The 15,112-nt window shown below is 38.0% G+C and overlaps 1 protein-coding gene across 1 annotated transcript; it reads right to left on the bottom strand.

Moving 5' to 3' along the window:
• Nucleotides 1-735: 735 nt before the first annotated feature.
• On the bottom strand, nt 736-15,051 carry rab22a (RAB22A, member RAS oncogene family). The gene is made up of 7 exons (XM_003456097.4): nt 14,714-15,051; nt 13,011-13,090; nt 12,101-12,182; nt 8,447-8,518; nt 7,105-7,211; nt 6,501-6,610; nt 736-4,950 (listed from the first exon to the last, which is right to left on the bottom strand). The coding sequence occupies exons 1-7, from the start codon at nt 14,747-14,749 to the stop codon at nt 4,853-4,855; spliced, it is 585 nt and encodes a 194-aa protein (XP_003456145.1). The 5' UTR covers nt 14,750-15,051; the 3' UTR covers nt 736-4,852.
• Between the last annotated feature and the right edge of the window lie 61 nt (nt 15,052-15,112).

Raw genomic sequence — 15,112 nt, 5'->3', positions numbered from 1 at the left:
TATAGTTTTTCATATCTTGATACATGCTCAATCATCCAGGGAAAATAAGATTTTTTTCATTATTTCATTATTTCTTGCAACAATTGTTGGAATTTAATGTAATTTATTGATTTTCAAAATGAACATGAATTGTGTAGTCCAGAAAATTAAAAAAAAGAAAAATGGGAAAAAAAATCATGGTGGCACAATAGTGAACTGTGATCTCATGTCCCAACATGTTGAATGTTTTGAACACCGGTGTAAATAAATGACTACTGAACTCGGGTCACATCTAATTAAACCAGGGGATCTGCTTGCATCTCTGAATGTGATGAAAGATGTACCTTAAATTATTACAATGTAAAAATATGTAGACAGTGCAGAATTTCTACTGATTATATTGACTTGACCTATATTGAAAGTTCAACCACTGAATAAGTTGAATGTTTTGTATATATTTATGTTTAATAAGTATTGGGAGGTTGTTAAATACGTGTTCCTTCTCAGCAGAACTCAGAGTCCAGTAAAAAAAACCCTCTGTCAAACACACATCTCAAGTGTCATTCTCATATATATATATATATATATATATATATATATATAGCTATGCAGCTGGCTGCCAACTGAAAAGCATAAACAGTCACTAACAACACCGTCACTGTATCCCAAGGAACATCGAAATGCACACATCTCTAATAGGCCAGACACACTGAAGAAAGAACGCTTCCTACAGGCTGCAGGTCCACAGTCATGCACTTATTTTTGGAAATCTTTTATTAGTAAACAAATGACAATTCCCTTTTCACACATTTGGAATTACACTGCAAACAAGTGTTTTCAGGGATATGTTACAATCAGTATGAAACATAGCAAAAAGCTAAATATGGTAACTACACTGCTGATGATTTTACTGCAAATGGTGTACAGGTATATTTTCTTCACACATCCGGCTTCGAATAGAGTTATTGATTTGTGTGCAATTTGATGGTACATATGTACACTGTAAAAGATACATAATATAGATTAAGCATATTCCTAGGGCCAGCCCAAGACTATCGATATTTTTCCAATGCAAAACTACAGGCACACAACTTCTATTCATGCCTCGTGTTTCCAAATGGGGGAAAATAATGTGTGGCATAATTAATAATCAAACCTTAAACATTCTAAGCAGTCATGTGATTAGCACTTAACTTAAATCAGAAATTTAAAAACAAAAAGAGGTTACGTATGCGGGTTGTGGTAACATGGCTTTGACATTATTTGGCAATAAGAATCGAACACACAGTCAAAACCTAAAGCAACATCAAGGGATATTAAGAAGTCTGGGGGTTTACAGAATTATTTCATCGAGTGACTTCACAGAGATAACACACTACAGGCAGAATGTTAGTAATATGAGCCAATTAATACAAAAAAGTCAAAGTGCAGCTTTTAATGTAACAGAGTGATTTCCCTTTTGAATAAAAATCGGTAACACTGTGGTAAGTATTGGCTCGAGTTAATGTAGGTTTAATGTAGTGCTGGGTGAATTATCACAGATAGCAGAGCCAATTAAAAGTTTACATTTTCTCCTCTAGCTTTCAAGGTTTGACCCAGTCACACTGCCCCTCCGGTCGACTACAGATGGGTGACAAATTAAGTGAAAAATCTTAAAATCAATTATTCATTAACCCTAAAACTAATCTTCATCAATAAAAGGTGTTGCATGCCTCCATTAGAGTTAATGAGATCATGGAAAGTGATAGGAACTTGCTTTGAAGCTGTCTCGGTGGTATGTGGTATGCCTTACTATGTCTTTTAATTTGTCACCAGCCTGTATTTCTGAGCAAAACTGCAATTAAATCAACATAAAAGAAAAAGTAACAAAGACTGCATTTTTACACGAAGATCACTCTGGACTGATTTCCCTTGTTTTTAGGTCACATTTAGAGTGTGTCATAATTAATTCTATTGCACTCAACTCCCAACTCCTGAACATTATGCAGCATCACTCATCAGTAACAGAAACATTTCAGATGGTTGTTTGTGTGGACAGAAAAACAAATTAAGCTCACATCTGTATCTTTTTTTTTCAAATTTTGAAAAGAGGTTTGGGGAATAAAATGGCTCAAGAGATTCAGATAAAGATCAAATTAGTCAGTATAGGCTCAAGACTTAGATTTCAGGCCAACCTTTTTATAGATTGAGTGAGATTCTGGCCATTTCTGGGCACTGAAAAACCAAAAATAAATTTACCACCCATAAGTTAAAATTTCAGCTTATTATCTCCAAATTTCAGACCTCTGAGAAAATAACTCGAAACTGAGAAAATAAGTGAAACTTTTGAGACAGTAACCCGAAAAGTTTTTTTCAGTGGGAGAAACAAGTTTCATTAAAGACAATGAATCAAAATCTCTTCCTGCAGTTTCTTTAGTGGCTGCTTGAGTCCAAAAAGGAGTCAATGTCTACCTTCATCTTTGGCACAAGCATGTCAATGGCCTCAAACGTTTAACAAATATTTGTGGTTTATATATCTAACTTTCCCTTTCATAACAACTGGAAGGGGGGGGGGGGGGGGGGGGAGTGTTTTTCTCTTATACTCATTCTGATTTTGCTAAAGTTAGGGGTTTGAAGCGTCCCAGATGTGCTGACACAACCACAAGTTTCACTTCTGTTAACAGGAGTTAATAAATTGGAGCTCTCCACTATGTTTGCAGTATTGACGTCTTTTAGAATAACTTTTATTGGAATTATCAAACAGACAATAAGGCCCCTGCTGTGCTTAGTCTGGCTAAACCGTTTGTGAGTCAGTTTTAGTGATTAAAATTCAAGTATTTTCTCAATGGAGCCGGTCAACCAAGCTAGCATTAACTTAGCACTCCACTATCTGCCAGACAAAGTTGAGCATTTAAAATGGAGAAATCCAGAAACGAATGGATGATGTCATCTTTCATATACAGTCTATAACCCACATAAAGATAGCTGCAGGAATTACGGCATCTAAATATCCCAATATGACCCCACAACCAACAGGATCCGAAGGACATACGTGGTATACAGTACCAGATTTCAGTTTAGCCTTGCATCGAGAGCCTGGGGTTTAGAAGAATAAGGCAGAAAAGCTGAAAGAAAAGGAAAATCAGAAAAGAGATTCTGGAACAAAGCACACAGTGTGTAATTCAGAACAAAATACAGGCCAAGGTTCATTAAGGGGTCAGCATGTCGACACAGCGCCACGTCTAATTCTCTACCCATAACCTTCTGCTAACGGGAGATTTAAGCTCTAAAATATGAGTTTCCTCTCGACGAGGTTTAGTTTCCAGCTCTTGCTGTTTTCATCAGAGGCCAAGTAGTAAAACAACATTGGATGTGTGAGCCGGGGCTGATTATGTGGTGAGGTTAAAAAAAAAAAAAAAAAAAAAAAAAAAAAAGGAAAGATGAAAAATGTTTATGGGACAATTAAAGAATTTGGCAAGTCCTCACAAAAATCAACCTCCCTTGTTAAAGTGTTGTAAAGTAGCAGCAAAAGAGTAAAGACAGGCGTGTTTGCCAGTGAAACGTTACAATGGGATTAGAAAAAAGGGGGACTGGCAGGATTCTCTGTACCTTGGGCATTATGAAGCACTTCATACACAGGATGCTGTAAAGACTTCTTCAGTGATTATAAGGGGAAATGGGGAACAGATGTGAGCAGCTGGAACTCTTATCATATAATAATCAAGAGTGAGTATTTTGTCCTGATTACAGCACCATCACAGGGAGGGTCTGATAATGAGGTTCCTCTAATCACAGAGGGTGAAATTTGTTGTCATTCTTGGGAACAAGTGGCAGTGAAAACATCTTTCTAAGCCACAGAGAGAAAAAGATCAAAGCTGACAACAAAAGGAAAAGCTAATTTTCTGGGGAAAATGCTTATTTGTTTTCCGGCAGAGCGCTAGACAAATGACAGGAATCTGTCCATCACATATAAACCACTGGCAGTCAGCCGGTTAAAAACACCAAGCCTGACTCTCTCCTGGCTCCAGCCACATATTTACCATTTAGACATGACAGCGATATCAATTTTCCAAAAAGCTGAACTATTTCTCCAATGTAAAGGAAGAAGGCTCCCACACATCTTTCATTTCTGCTTCTTTTACTGTGTGATTGTGGTTTACATCAAAACATCCCTCTGGTATTTTGCCTCGGTTAAAGCAGCAATCACACAATAAAATTTAAATTAAGCGTGCACAATCCTTCTTGGAGTGGACTGTGGCTGGAAACGACCGACGCTGCGATGAAAGGATCACAGGGAGAGCCAGGCTTTTTATTAGGATGACTAACATCATTTTTTTTCCTTCAAAATCTTATATAAAATATTGAATTCACACTTTTGGTTCTTTCAGAATGCTTGGAGAGAGATCTCCCAAAAAAAGGCAATAACTTAAGTACTATGAAAATAAGTTTTCAAGATTTAACCACTTCATTTCATGTTTTTGGTTGAAAGATAGCAGATCTGTACAAATGTACAATTATAAACGACTGAATGCATCCATCAGTCTGTAGATGTACAGTTAATCTGAGGACTTTAGAGTTATAATGCACCAGAGAGAGAAAATTGCATGTATGCATGTCACTGGCATCACTGTTTGTCAATTCTCAGTAAACCTGAGAACTGATTTTCTCCAGCTAGGAGTTTTCAAACAAAACACGATGACTTGCTGTTGTTGACTGTCATGAAAATATATTTGCTACAACTTTCCGAGTGTCACTGGCCCACTCGGGTGTCTGTGGTGCAGGGTGTTTGAGGGTTTGCCGTGGCTTTAAGCTGAAGCAGGCCAGAAAAAAGAAAACGGGCAAAGCTTGTATCACAGGTCACGTCGGAGGGGAAGGAAGACATTCACCAGCGTCATCAGCAGCACGTCCTGCGAGACTCTGAGGCCTGACGACCCAATTTGAAACCTCTTGCTGAAGATCCTCCAGCTTCGTCTACAACAGGGATGCGCTTACCTTAGAGAAGACACACACATAAAGATATCAGCTTACCTTTTTCTATTTCAGGTTGTTCACTTTTATTTTTTACTCTTAAACAATATTTTATTTATTTCAAATTTACAGATTTGTTTAGTGTAACATCACACGGCATTTATAATAAAACTGTAGTTGTGTCCCAGGTTAATGCACTCATTCACTTCTTCACTAACACTTCCACAGAAGTTCTACATAGAGGAATATACAGTGAACATTTTGGACACTACTCTGGTGATTTTCTATGTAATGTTTAAGGGAACCTGTTGTGTTCATTTCCAGCTACTTGTTTTCTTTTTCTTGGACTATTAAGGTAGCTTTGCATGAATTACTGTTTAACAAATTTATTCAACTACCACCCAAAAATTAACAGTACTGGTAATTACCCAAAATCATATTTTACATTTCTGTAATGGTTAATTCACCATTTTGTGCAAATTCATTAATTGATATTTTTTAATGCTACAGTTTAATTCTTGTTATCCATGACTGTTCAAATTTTCTCGTTAACAAAAATGCAGGAAAAATAGTAAAACTCGTAAGTACCACTGATTAGGCTGTCAAATTACAGTTATTTGCTTGCATTCCTAAACCCCAAAATAGATTTAATGGTTAAATTTTTAGTTTTAAATAGGTTTTAATAGGAGTAGCCTTAATAACGGTCTGGGTCCATCTTGTATGCAGTATGGAACTGAGACATATCTACAGCGTCTACTTCTCCCTGTTTAGTGAAGCTAAAGTTTGACTGCACTGCGAGATATGGTAGTGTTCATTGTAGATGGTGACAGCAGTACAAAATACTGCGTTGTGTATTATTAAATGTGAAACTCCTGATATAAGACTTTAAGTAGAGTTTAGACTAAACATCAGTTTCTTTTAAAGCATCTTTTAAAAAGAAGCCGAAAGCTACTGCAGAGTAGTTGTGTTCATGTTGCATGTTACTAATTGGGTTTTTTTTAAATAAATACTCCTTAATTTCTTTATGTTCTGAGATTTCTCACTTTATACTGACTAATCTTGACCGACCAGAGTTTCATTAAACATACCACAAGTATCCCGTAGAGTTGTAAGCTTGTTAATTTAGCAAGTAGTATAACTGCTCAAAAGAATCTTCAGGCAAACTATAATCACTTTAATTTTGAGTGTACAGTGTATTTACAAAGTACTACCCATGGCTCTAAAGTATTCGTAGTAAGATTGTGGTGAAAATATCAGAGAAATATGTACATTATATACAGCGTACATTGTGTTTTTGTTCAGTAAAGCTCTAGTTCTTCTGTTACTTTGGCAGAACTGGATCAACTGCTCCTCTCTCCACTTGTCTCCTCAGTGTTTTTTAAGTCTCAAGGTGTTATGATTAAGTGGATTCTGCTTTACTTCCAACTCCCACACATAAAACAACAACAAAACATTACAAAATTATGTCTCTAATAGACAGTATTTTTTTAATGCTATTCATTGCTTGATTTATCATCGCAAGATCCTGTGGATGTTCGGGCCAGCAGCACCAAATATACAAGAAACACACTCACTTATCTCTACAAACACCTCGTTGATGTTAATGGCATTCTTGGCGCTGGTTTCTACAAAGATGGCATGGATAGAGTCGGCATAGTCCTTGGCATCCTTCTCTGGCACTTCCCTGGAGATGCGGGAGATGTGTCAGAAATATTATGTTACAATTTGTACACAGTTTCTCGGATTTCATGCCTGACCTGATAACCATCAAATGTTTTTCTACAGACGTTATGGGGAAGATTTCGCAATTTCATGGATAAGTCTGAGCCAAAAAAACCCACCAACAACATAGGAAAGGATAAATACCATTAGAGCTTATTAAATCCACTAAAAATAACTAGAACGTTGAACCCAGTAATCTACATTTTAAATTCCCATAATGATAAAAATGTCAAGACAAATGAGAGTTTAATACACATATGCCTATATTTACAGTACAGAACAGGCTTTATGGCATTTCTGAGGCAAACGTTAAATATTATTCTGACAGAAAAGGTCACGACACATCCTCTGCACAATATTTTTCTACTCTACCAAACAAAATTCTCTACTGATGTTAAATGAGGGCTCATAATCACAGTGAATACGAGAAGTGTTCACAGCACAGCTGAGGTTTACCTGGCATCTGACAGGTCACATTTGTTCCCAGCGATTGCAACAACTATATTAGGAGGGCCATGTTGGCGGAGCTCTTTCACCCAGTTCTTCAGTGTTTGGAAGGAGTCCTGATGGCACAGGTAAGTAAGGTGTGATATTAAACAAAACAATACTGAGACAAGCACACAGTATCTACTGTGGAAGTTTAAGGAACAGGCTGGAAGTCAAGAGAGTTAAACGAGATCATCAAAACCAGTTATGGTATAGGTATGGATAAATTACTTATTTATTTTCACTTGGGATGGCATGGTGGAGCAGTCACTGTCACCTCACAGGCAGACTGACTGTGGCCCTTCTGCTTGTACTCCCTATGCCTATGTGGGTTCTCTGTGGGTACTCTGCCTTCTTCCCACAGGTTAAACAGTTATTCAAAACTGGCAGTAGGTGTGAATGGGAATGTAAATGGCTGTCTGTTACGCTATGTTAAACCTACGATTGACTGGTGACCTATCCGAGGTGTACCCTGTCTCTCCCCCAACTCCACCCTCTCACTGACCTTGAATCAAATAAAGGGTTAAGACAATGGATGGCTGGATGGATTAATTTGGCTGTTTTTTCATATTTTTGGTCTTATTGTATTTTATTTAATATGCCAATCTTTTTAACTTAAGCTACTTGTTATAGGTTTGTTGTGTTTAACTCAATTTTAGTTGTGGTAACAGGAATATCCCAAGTCTGGATAAATAAAGTACAACTTATCTTGCCTTAGCATAAGGACTAGAAATGGGGGGGAAAGCCTGTCCATGCATCCATCCACCCACCCATTTTCTGCTGCTTATTGGGGTCTGGGTTACAGGGACAACAGTCCAAGCAGAGATGCCCAGACCTGGTTCTCCCTGGCCACCTCCTCTAGCTCTTCTGAGTGGCACGCCAAGGTGTTCCCAAGCCAGCTGGGAGAAATAAACTCTTCTGCATGATCTGCTTCTCCCAGTTGGACATGTCCAAAACTTGTTTCCAGGAGGCATCCTAATCAGATGCCTGAAGCTAAAGAGTTAACCTAGCTTTCTCAAAAGGTGAAAAACACCTGGCTAGAATTTCTTTACCAATATGAGGCAAACAATTTATGACATGTTTACCAGTGAAATCTAGAGATGGTGGTAGGAGGAGATTTTCTTTGGACAGTCCTGTTTCTAATCTTCACAGTAAGCTAAGTGAAGCTAGAGGATTCAGATGAGAGTCCTCTCAATGCGTATGTCATTAATGGCAAAGACATTGTATTTGCTAAAATATTAAACAATTCTTTCAGTACACGTGAATTAAACACTCATGAAATGATTAGTATCTGAGGAAAAGTGAAAATCACCTCTTTTGTGATGTCATATACAATGATTGCCGCTGCTGAACCTCTGTAGTACATGGGCGCCAGAGCACGAAACTATCAGGAGACAAAGAACAGCCAAGTAAAAAACAAGCCAACGATGACTAACATCCTATATCAGTCAAGACCGTCTGTCAAGAAGCTTAATCTCCTATTAAACTTGATTTTATTGCAACATCAGAGAGTCTGACTTTAGCTTTGAAATTATGTGAAACTAAACAAAAACAGCATAAAAACAAAAATTAAAATGAGTCTATTCAATGAACAATCCCAACCCATCTCTGAAGACACTCACTTCCTCCTAGTTTTAAAATTTTGGATATGAAAAGAGATCCAAATATACAATTTCAGTATAGCTGCACCACACAGACATTCAACAATGTTTTTCACAGGCTTAGGATAGTCCATTATATAAGCACAGACCTATGAAGATTACATCGCCACGTCTTTCTTTAAACTCAATTATGCTAACTGTATCAAACTCAACAGAGAGTATAAAAATAGGCAAAAGGGACAGAAGATGTACTATTTTACAAAATAAAGGCCTGGGATTCTGAGCCTATAATCCAGGAGGCTTTATTCAAAATGAGCACATGGCAAGTCTTTCTACCACTGCCTCACACATGTGAAAGCTATCAAGAGAAAGATGAGCAGAAAGTGTCAAAAGCTGTTAGAGTTTGGATATTTATGGAACACTATACATGTGATCTTAGCCCAATACGTCAGAAAGCTCCGCGTAATCAAAGCAGCATGTGCAAAAATTTCTAAATCCATAGCTGCCTGGGAGGCTGGGGGTTTGCCAGGATTTGGTATTTTGTTGGTAAAATACTTCTCTGTGCACAGTAAGGACTAACTTCAACAATGGGATCTGTCATAATATTTAAAAACACCTTCAACCACATGTGAAGGGAACAAATGAGGTTAAATGCAGCTGATACACCAGTCAAAAGAGAGAGCACTGAGCTCTGCAAACAGGCGGCAGATTTTGTGAGTGATTTACCTTCATTTCCACTAATCAAAGCAGCTACATTTATGCTACAATTTTAAAGTACTTCCCAAGCTTCTCTATATTAGAAATGACAGAGATCAAGCTTTTGCCTGCAGCTGCAGTTGATTCGGGGCTAGAAAAAAAGACTGTTTTCTTTGACTTTTTTTGCCTAACAAACAGAAATTCCTAACTATGATTTAATGGTGTAGCTTCAGACCATAGTATTACTGTTTATTCTTGAGTACAAGAGCCGCATAGTGTATGTATTTTACTGTTTTGTTAATGTATACTTTACTGTAAATAACTTAGAGCCCAAATGTTTATTGCTGAGTTGCCTTGCCTGCTGAAACACATACAGACTATTAATAATTATATAAAAATTGTTAAGAAATAGAGATAAGATGGCGCCGCCATTGCGTGCAATAGGTCGGCAGCCTTAACATGAAATTTCCCACTCGTGGGACTAATAAAGGTATCTTGTCTTATCTTAATTAGGGGTTTAAATATTTTTTGTTCTGCTTTTGAGCAAAAAATTGACCAAAAGCACACTTAAAGATTTGAAAAATCACAAAGGGAGAATCTCTTCATGCCTTCTTGCAGTAAATTCTGCACTGAGGCTTTTGACAGGCCAATAAAACCATGTGTCATGTATTAACTAATGATATTTATTTTAAAAGAAACAGCTCATGTCTCAGAAAGACCTTCACTTGGAATGACCCTGCCTTCCCGCCAATTCTATTTTCCTTTACAATACGATGGAATAAACTATCCATCTTGGAGTGACACCGTTACCTCAGGAAAGCACACATTCCACATAATTATAGTTGTTACTGGCCCCGTCCACCAACAGGAATCCAGCCTGGGATATTTGGCAGAGGCACTGAGGAGAGTGCTGTCTGTTTCACTGGCTAGTGCTGTGCTGCACCACCGCCAGTCCTGTGTGGTCTATCTGTGTTTTAACCCAAAGAGCAATCATAGTGAGGCCAGACGATTGGCCACACAGCAGCGCAGAAAACAGCCCCAGTGATGCCCAGTGAGTACTGATTAATTGCAGAAACCACAAGCTGGGTGTGTAATGAAAGGCACCCTCCTATTCCGGTAGGACGTATGCTCCCTTTTGCTTGTTTTCTGTAAGAAGGAGCAGTCCTCCAGGGGGAGGCCTGGATGGGCTGTTGACAGCTGGGCTCAGATGTGCTCGTAAGGCCTCATCTGGTCTTGAGATATGGGTTTTGCTTGTGGAAATCACTGAGCTTTCCTTTCTGCCCTAGTCTCTCCTTTCACATGCATTGGCTGGCTTTGTGTTCCTCTTTCTCAACTCCACAGATTTCAATAGGCCAAAGCTCCATGGAGGTTAGAAAACAAGCCATGAAAAGCCTCCAAATACCACAACAGTCTTGTAGGGAAAAAAAACACGCAGACACATGCGAAACCTACCAAAGGAATGTTGCTACTTTTTCAGTCGCAGATGTGAGGCACTTGGAAGACCGAGAGGCCACATGGGCATGAAAAAGTGAACAAAAATGCGAGGAAAAAAAACAACCCAGAAGAAAATTAAATAAAATGTTGCACAGATGAAAGCAAAGGAGAAAAAAAAAAGAGGACATGATGACGTAGAGTGGCACTGGCTCAAAGATAAGATACAGCAGCAGCGCATGCCAGTGAGCTCAGAAAGCTTGAGTTTTATCCTCTTGTCTGATCTTAAATTGGCTTCCTGAATGTCCCTGAAGTCCACAAAAAAAAACAGAAGCCTCCCGGGGGAAGGGGGAATAAAACACAAGCAGCATCTTATCTCACCTCTCCAGAGAATGCAGCACCAGGGGTACCACAATACAATAGAAAAGACTTACGCATGAGAAAAGGAGAAGGCTGTGAGCATAAAAAGGGAAGTGGCGTGGATATCTAATGCAGAGAAAGGTTGGCTATAGCGTGAGTCAAGCGAAAGCAGTTCCTTATGCTACAAGTGCCTGACAACTGGTGTCGATTTCACTGGCTTAAATGAAAACACCAAAATACACCTTGTCTCCTATATCACATATCATTCGCAAAGTGTGATTCGAGTTCTGACCATTGCATGGGTGGCAAAATATTTCATAATGTATATTTACAAACAAACAGCAGAGCAGATCAGATAAGAAGAGCTGCATCGGCATATAAACTGCTGACAAACAACACTTTGGAGAAGTGTGAAAGCATAAAATAACATAAAACAATGCCACTGGTTCCCTTTTTTGTTTGTCTCCAAAAAACTAACACAATGACGAGAAGGAGAAAGGAGGAAGGGAGAGAGATCAAAGGCGACAAAAGGAAAAAATGTATCTTTTTTATGTGACTTCACTCACTAAATTAAAATTTGGAAAAGGAACTCTTAGAACAAGAGTGCTAAAAGAAGTTGATTATAAGTGAACTGGCAGAACTCTGCCTATAGTAAGGTAAATATTGCCCCCTATCAGAAGTTATGACTAACTGCAGTATTCAGTTTTCTTATGGTTGGGTTAAGGAATGATGCATGTACGTGTAGGCAATTCTTTCACATCCTTTCAAAGAACACGGTGGGGATAAGTAGACTGTTCAATACTACAAACAGGTTGATGGTATAGTAAAAACTATTCACTGAAACTGTTACGGTTAATACCTCAGCAGATAATACTAACCCGCTCCTGTCCTGCCGTGTCCCAGATCAGGAATTTGTGCAGCTCATTTTGGTATTGCACTGTTTTGGTCATGAAGGATGCACTGGTGAAGAGAAACATGACACACTGCAGATTTAAAATAAACAATTGCAGATTTTTTTTTCTGTTTAACATTAAACTGTATTCTAGCAATAAAAAGCTGATTTACATCACATCAATCTGAGCCAGCTCAGAATTGGATTCTTTAAGTCTGACAGCAAAACTAACATTTGGTCTCAATTGCAAAACTGGAGATTTCAAAAACAAAATTTAATAACAACCCCTCTGCCAATAATCATCAGATATTTCAAAGTGCCAAAAATAAGTGTGTGGAGCAGCTGTTTGTATCTAGTATTTATTATTTCTTCTCTTCTTAAAAAGCATGCTGACAAAAACGTTTAAAAAAATACTAAAAATTCCTGCCACCACATATCAAACTTGAGTTTTAAAGATGTTTATGTTACTTGAGTTCAAGCAAGAAAAAATTGACTTTATTTTGTACAATGTTATTATATACAAAAACTCATTTATTCATCCTATGAAAGGCTAAATGTCAAAACTGCACAGTTCAGTTGTAAAGCTGTTTTCTTAGTTCCTTGTTTGAAAATGTCAGAAAGCAAATATTGTTCATAATTCGTTAAAAATTTGTTGGACGAAAAAGGCTGAAACACCAAAGTTACTTAGTTTAGCCACAGACAAAGAACACAAGAAAGTCCAGATATTTTGAAATCTGGAGCAAACAAGTTATTTAAGAAGTGATTTTCATGCCCATTTTTTTGCCAGTGGTTAATTGATAACTCTAATGGGCATTATAACGACCTGTAAAACTACAACAAATGAGAGAGATGGAAAAAATAAAACTTCTGTGGAAGTGGAAGGCAGCAGAACATACCCAATAGTTGGATTAATGTTTGGGTCAAAGCTGTCCTCCACAAATCTCCAAACAATACTCGACTTTCCAACTCCAGTATCCTGCAGAGACAAAATAAAGATCATGCTTACTAAACATGGTACTTGAAGAATATGAGAACAATCTTTGGCAATATGCCTGGACATTAAAACATTTTTATGGGATCCTTTTCCTTCCTGGCACTGCTGGTATAAATCTGTAAATTACTTATGGAAGAGGAAAAAGGGTTTACATTGTTTACATTAGGAGAAAAAGAAGAGGACAAGTCTGACCTAAGCGTTATCACGAGATGCTCCCACAGACAATGGTGGTTTATGCTGCTGCTATAGCAGTCTAGACATGGATGTTTTGTTTGTGTGGTCCATCAGTTAACCATTTATTCAGTAACATATCTTGTTTTAACTAATTTAATTATCTTAAAGATGACCAAAATGATGCATAATCAGGGTTGTCACAATTCTTTTCCAGTCTGCTAGTTAATGAACTGACTTATTGTCTCTATGCTATCTTAATCTTATTAGTAGATCTACAGAAAATGAATGGCTAATCATCCTGTTTTGTTGTGTGTCTTTTTTTTCCAATTTAAATATGCATTAAGTAAATGAGCCTGATTTGTAAAGAAATGCTGCAGGAATGACAAGTAATGCTGTCTAACATAGTTACAGATGTGTGTTGAAATGAAGGGACAAAAAGCATCATCATAAAATGTTTTGGTAAGCTGCCAAATAAAGCAGCAGAGCAGCTTCACCGCACCACGAATTTGAGTCACGGAAACTCTACTAAAGGTGCACACGCCACTTTTATGTAAGCTGTTCAGTGATGGTGTTGGAAGGCCTGTCTGACAAGTCAGCACAAAATGTGATATGAAAGATGACTGTCAGTGTCATAGCAGACATTGTTTTCATGCTGGTCATTCCATTCAGAGAGCCCTCATGGCCTATGGACGACAGCACTGTTTCCTGTTAGAAACTACCGTCAGTGTAGAAATGTTTCATGGCAGGGTAGAGGTGACCACACCATGCAAAGGATGTCGCTAAATACAAACCAGCAAAGTCTTCCTGCTATCAAAATAGAGCCACTGTAGGGGCTAATAGTGAGATTTTGCAGGTTATCACAACTTTAGTGTATGAATGTACACATAGTTTCCTAGAGGCCAATGTGACGACGCCAAATGTCTTGTTTTTGTCCAAAAGAGATCAGAACTTAAAGATATTAAATTTACATTGACACTAATGATTGAGATTTACCTGATCTATTCTTAAAATAGCAGCAGGCTGACTATTTTCTAATTTGAGTAATAGTGACTAATAGTGACACTAATAGCTTGATTAATATTGTCAACGCTGATGTAATCCTGTAAGTGGATGACAGAGAAGAGAAGATGTGAGGATGTTCCTCCAGCAGTGGATAATACAATTTGAATGGGACGTTGATCAAGTGATTGATGCCTTGTGCAGCTGCTGAGTGCAATTCAATGTAGATAAGCATGAGTGCTGTCACTGGCGCAGATCTATTTATTTATTTTGAGGTTGTATTGCCACTCACTATATCAGAAATTTTCACCACGGTCCATTAGAGAAGTATAGGTATGTGTTATGTGGAAGTAGAGTAGGACAGCTCCATTAATGCTCCAGTTAAAGTGTGCATATGTACAATCAGATTGAAAAATATCAATGCTTACTCACCCCCAAGAGGCAGACTTTTAACTCTCTCAGAGCCATATCGATCTCCTCTCTCACATCGAATTTGAGATGAAGATCATTGACTGTTTTCTCCTCTGCTTGCCTTTTTTTTTTAAATCTTGAATATTCTTCAGGTGGTCTTTGTTTACAAGCAACTTTACAACATCGTGGTCTGAAGCTGGCATACGCACATCTTAGGTCGGGTAACAACTCTCGCTGTAAACGTTAAAACGTCCCGCAGGTCGTCGTATTTGCCATGTTGTGATTATTGTAAACAGCTACCTCCACCACATCGCTGAGTCTCCATCTTGAACTACGGCATGTGGTCACGTGACTGCTTCGGCTTTTTTTTTCTTCCTTTCTTCTTTTTTTTCTTTTGGAGATACACAAAGCCCTCCCCAC

The sequence above is a fragment of the Oreochromis niloticus genome, linkage group LG5 (genome assembly GCF_001858045.2).
Source record: "Oreochromis niloticus isolate F11D_XX linkage group LG5, O_niloticus_UMD_NMBU, whole genome shotgun sequence".
Classification (NCBI taxonomy): domain Eukaryota; kingdom Metazoa; phylum Chordata; class Actinopteri; order Cichliformes; family Cichlidae; genus Oreochromis; species Oreochromis niloticus.
This window is presented reverse-complemented; position numbering and strand designations above follow the sequence as displayed.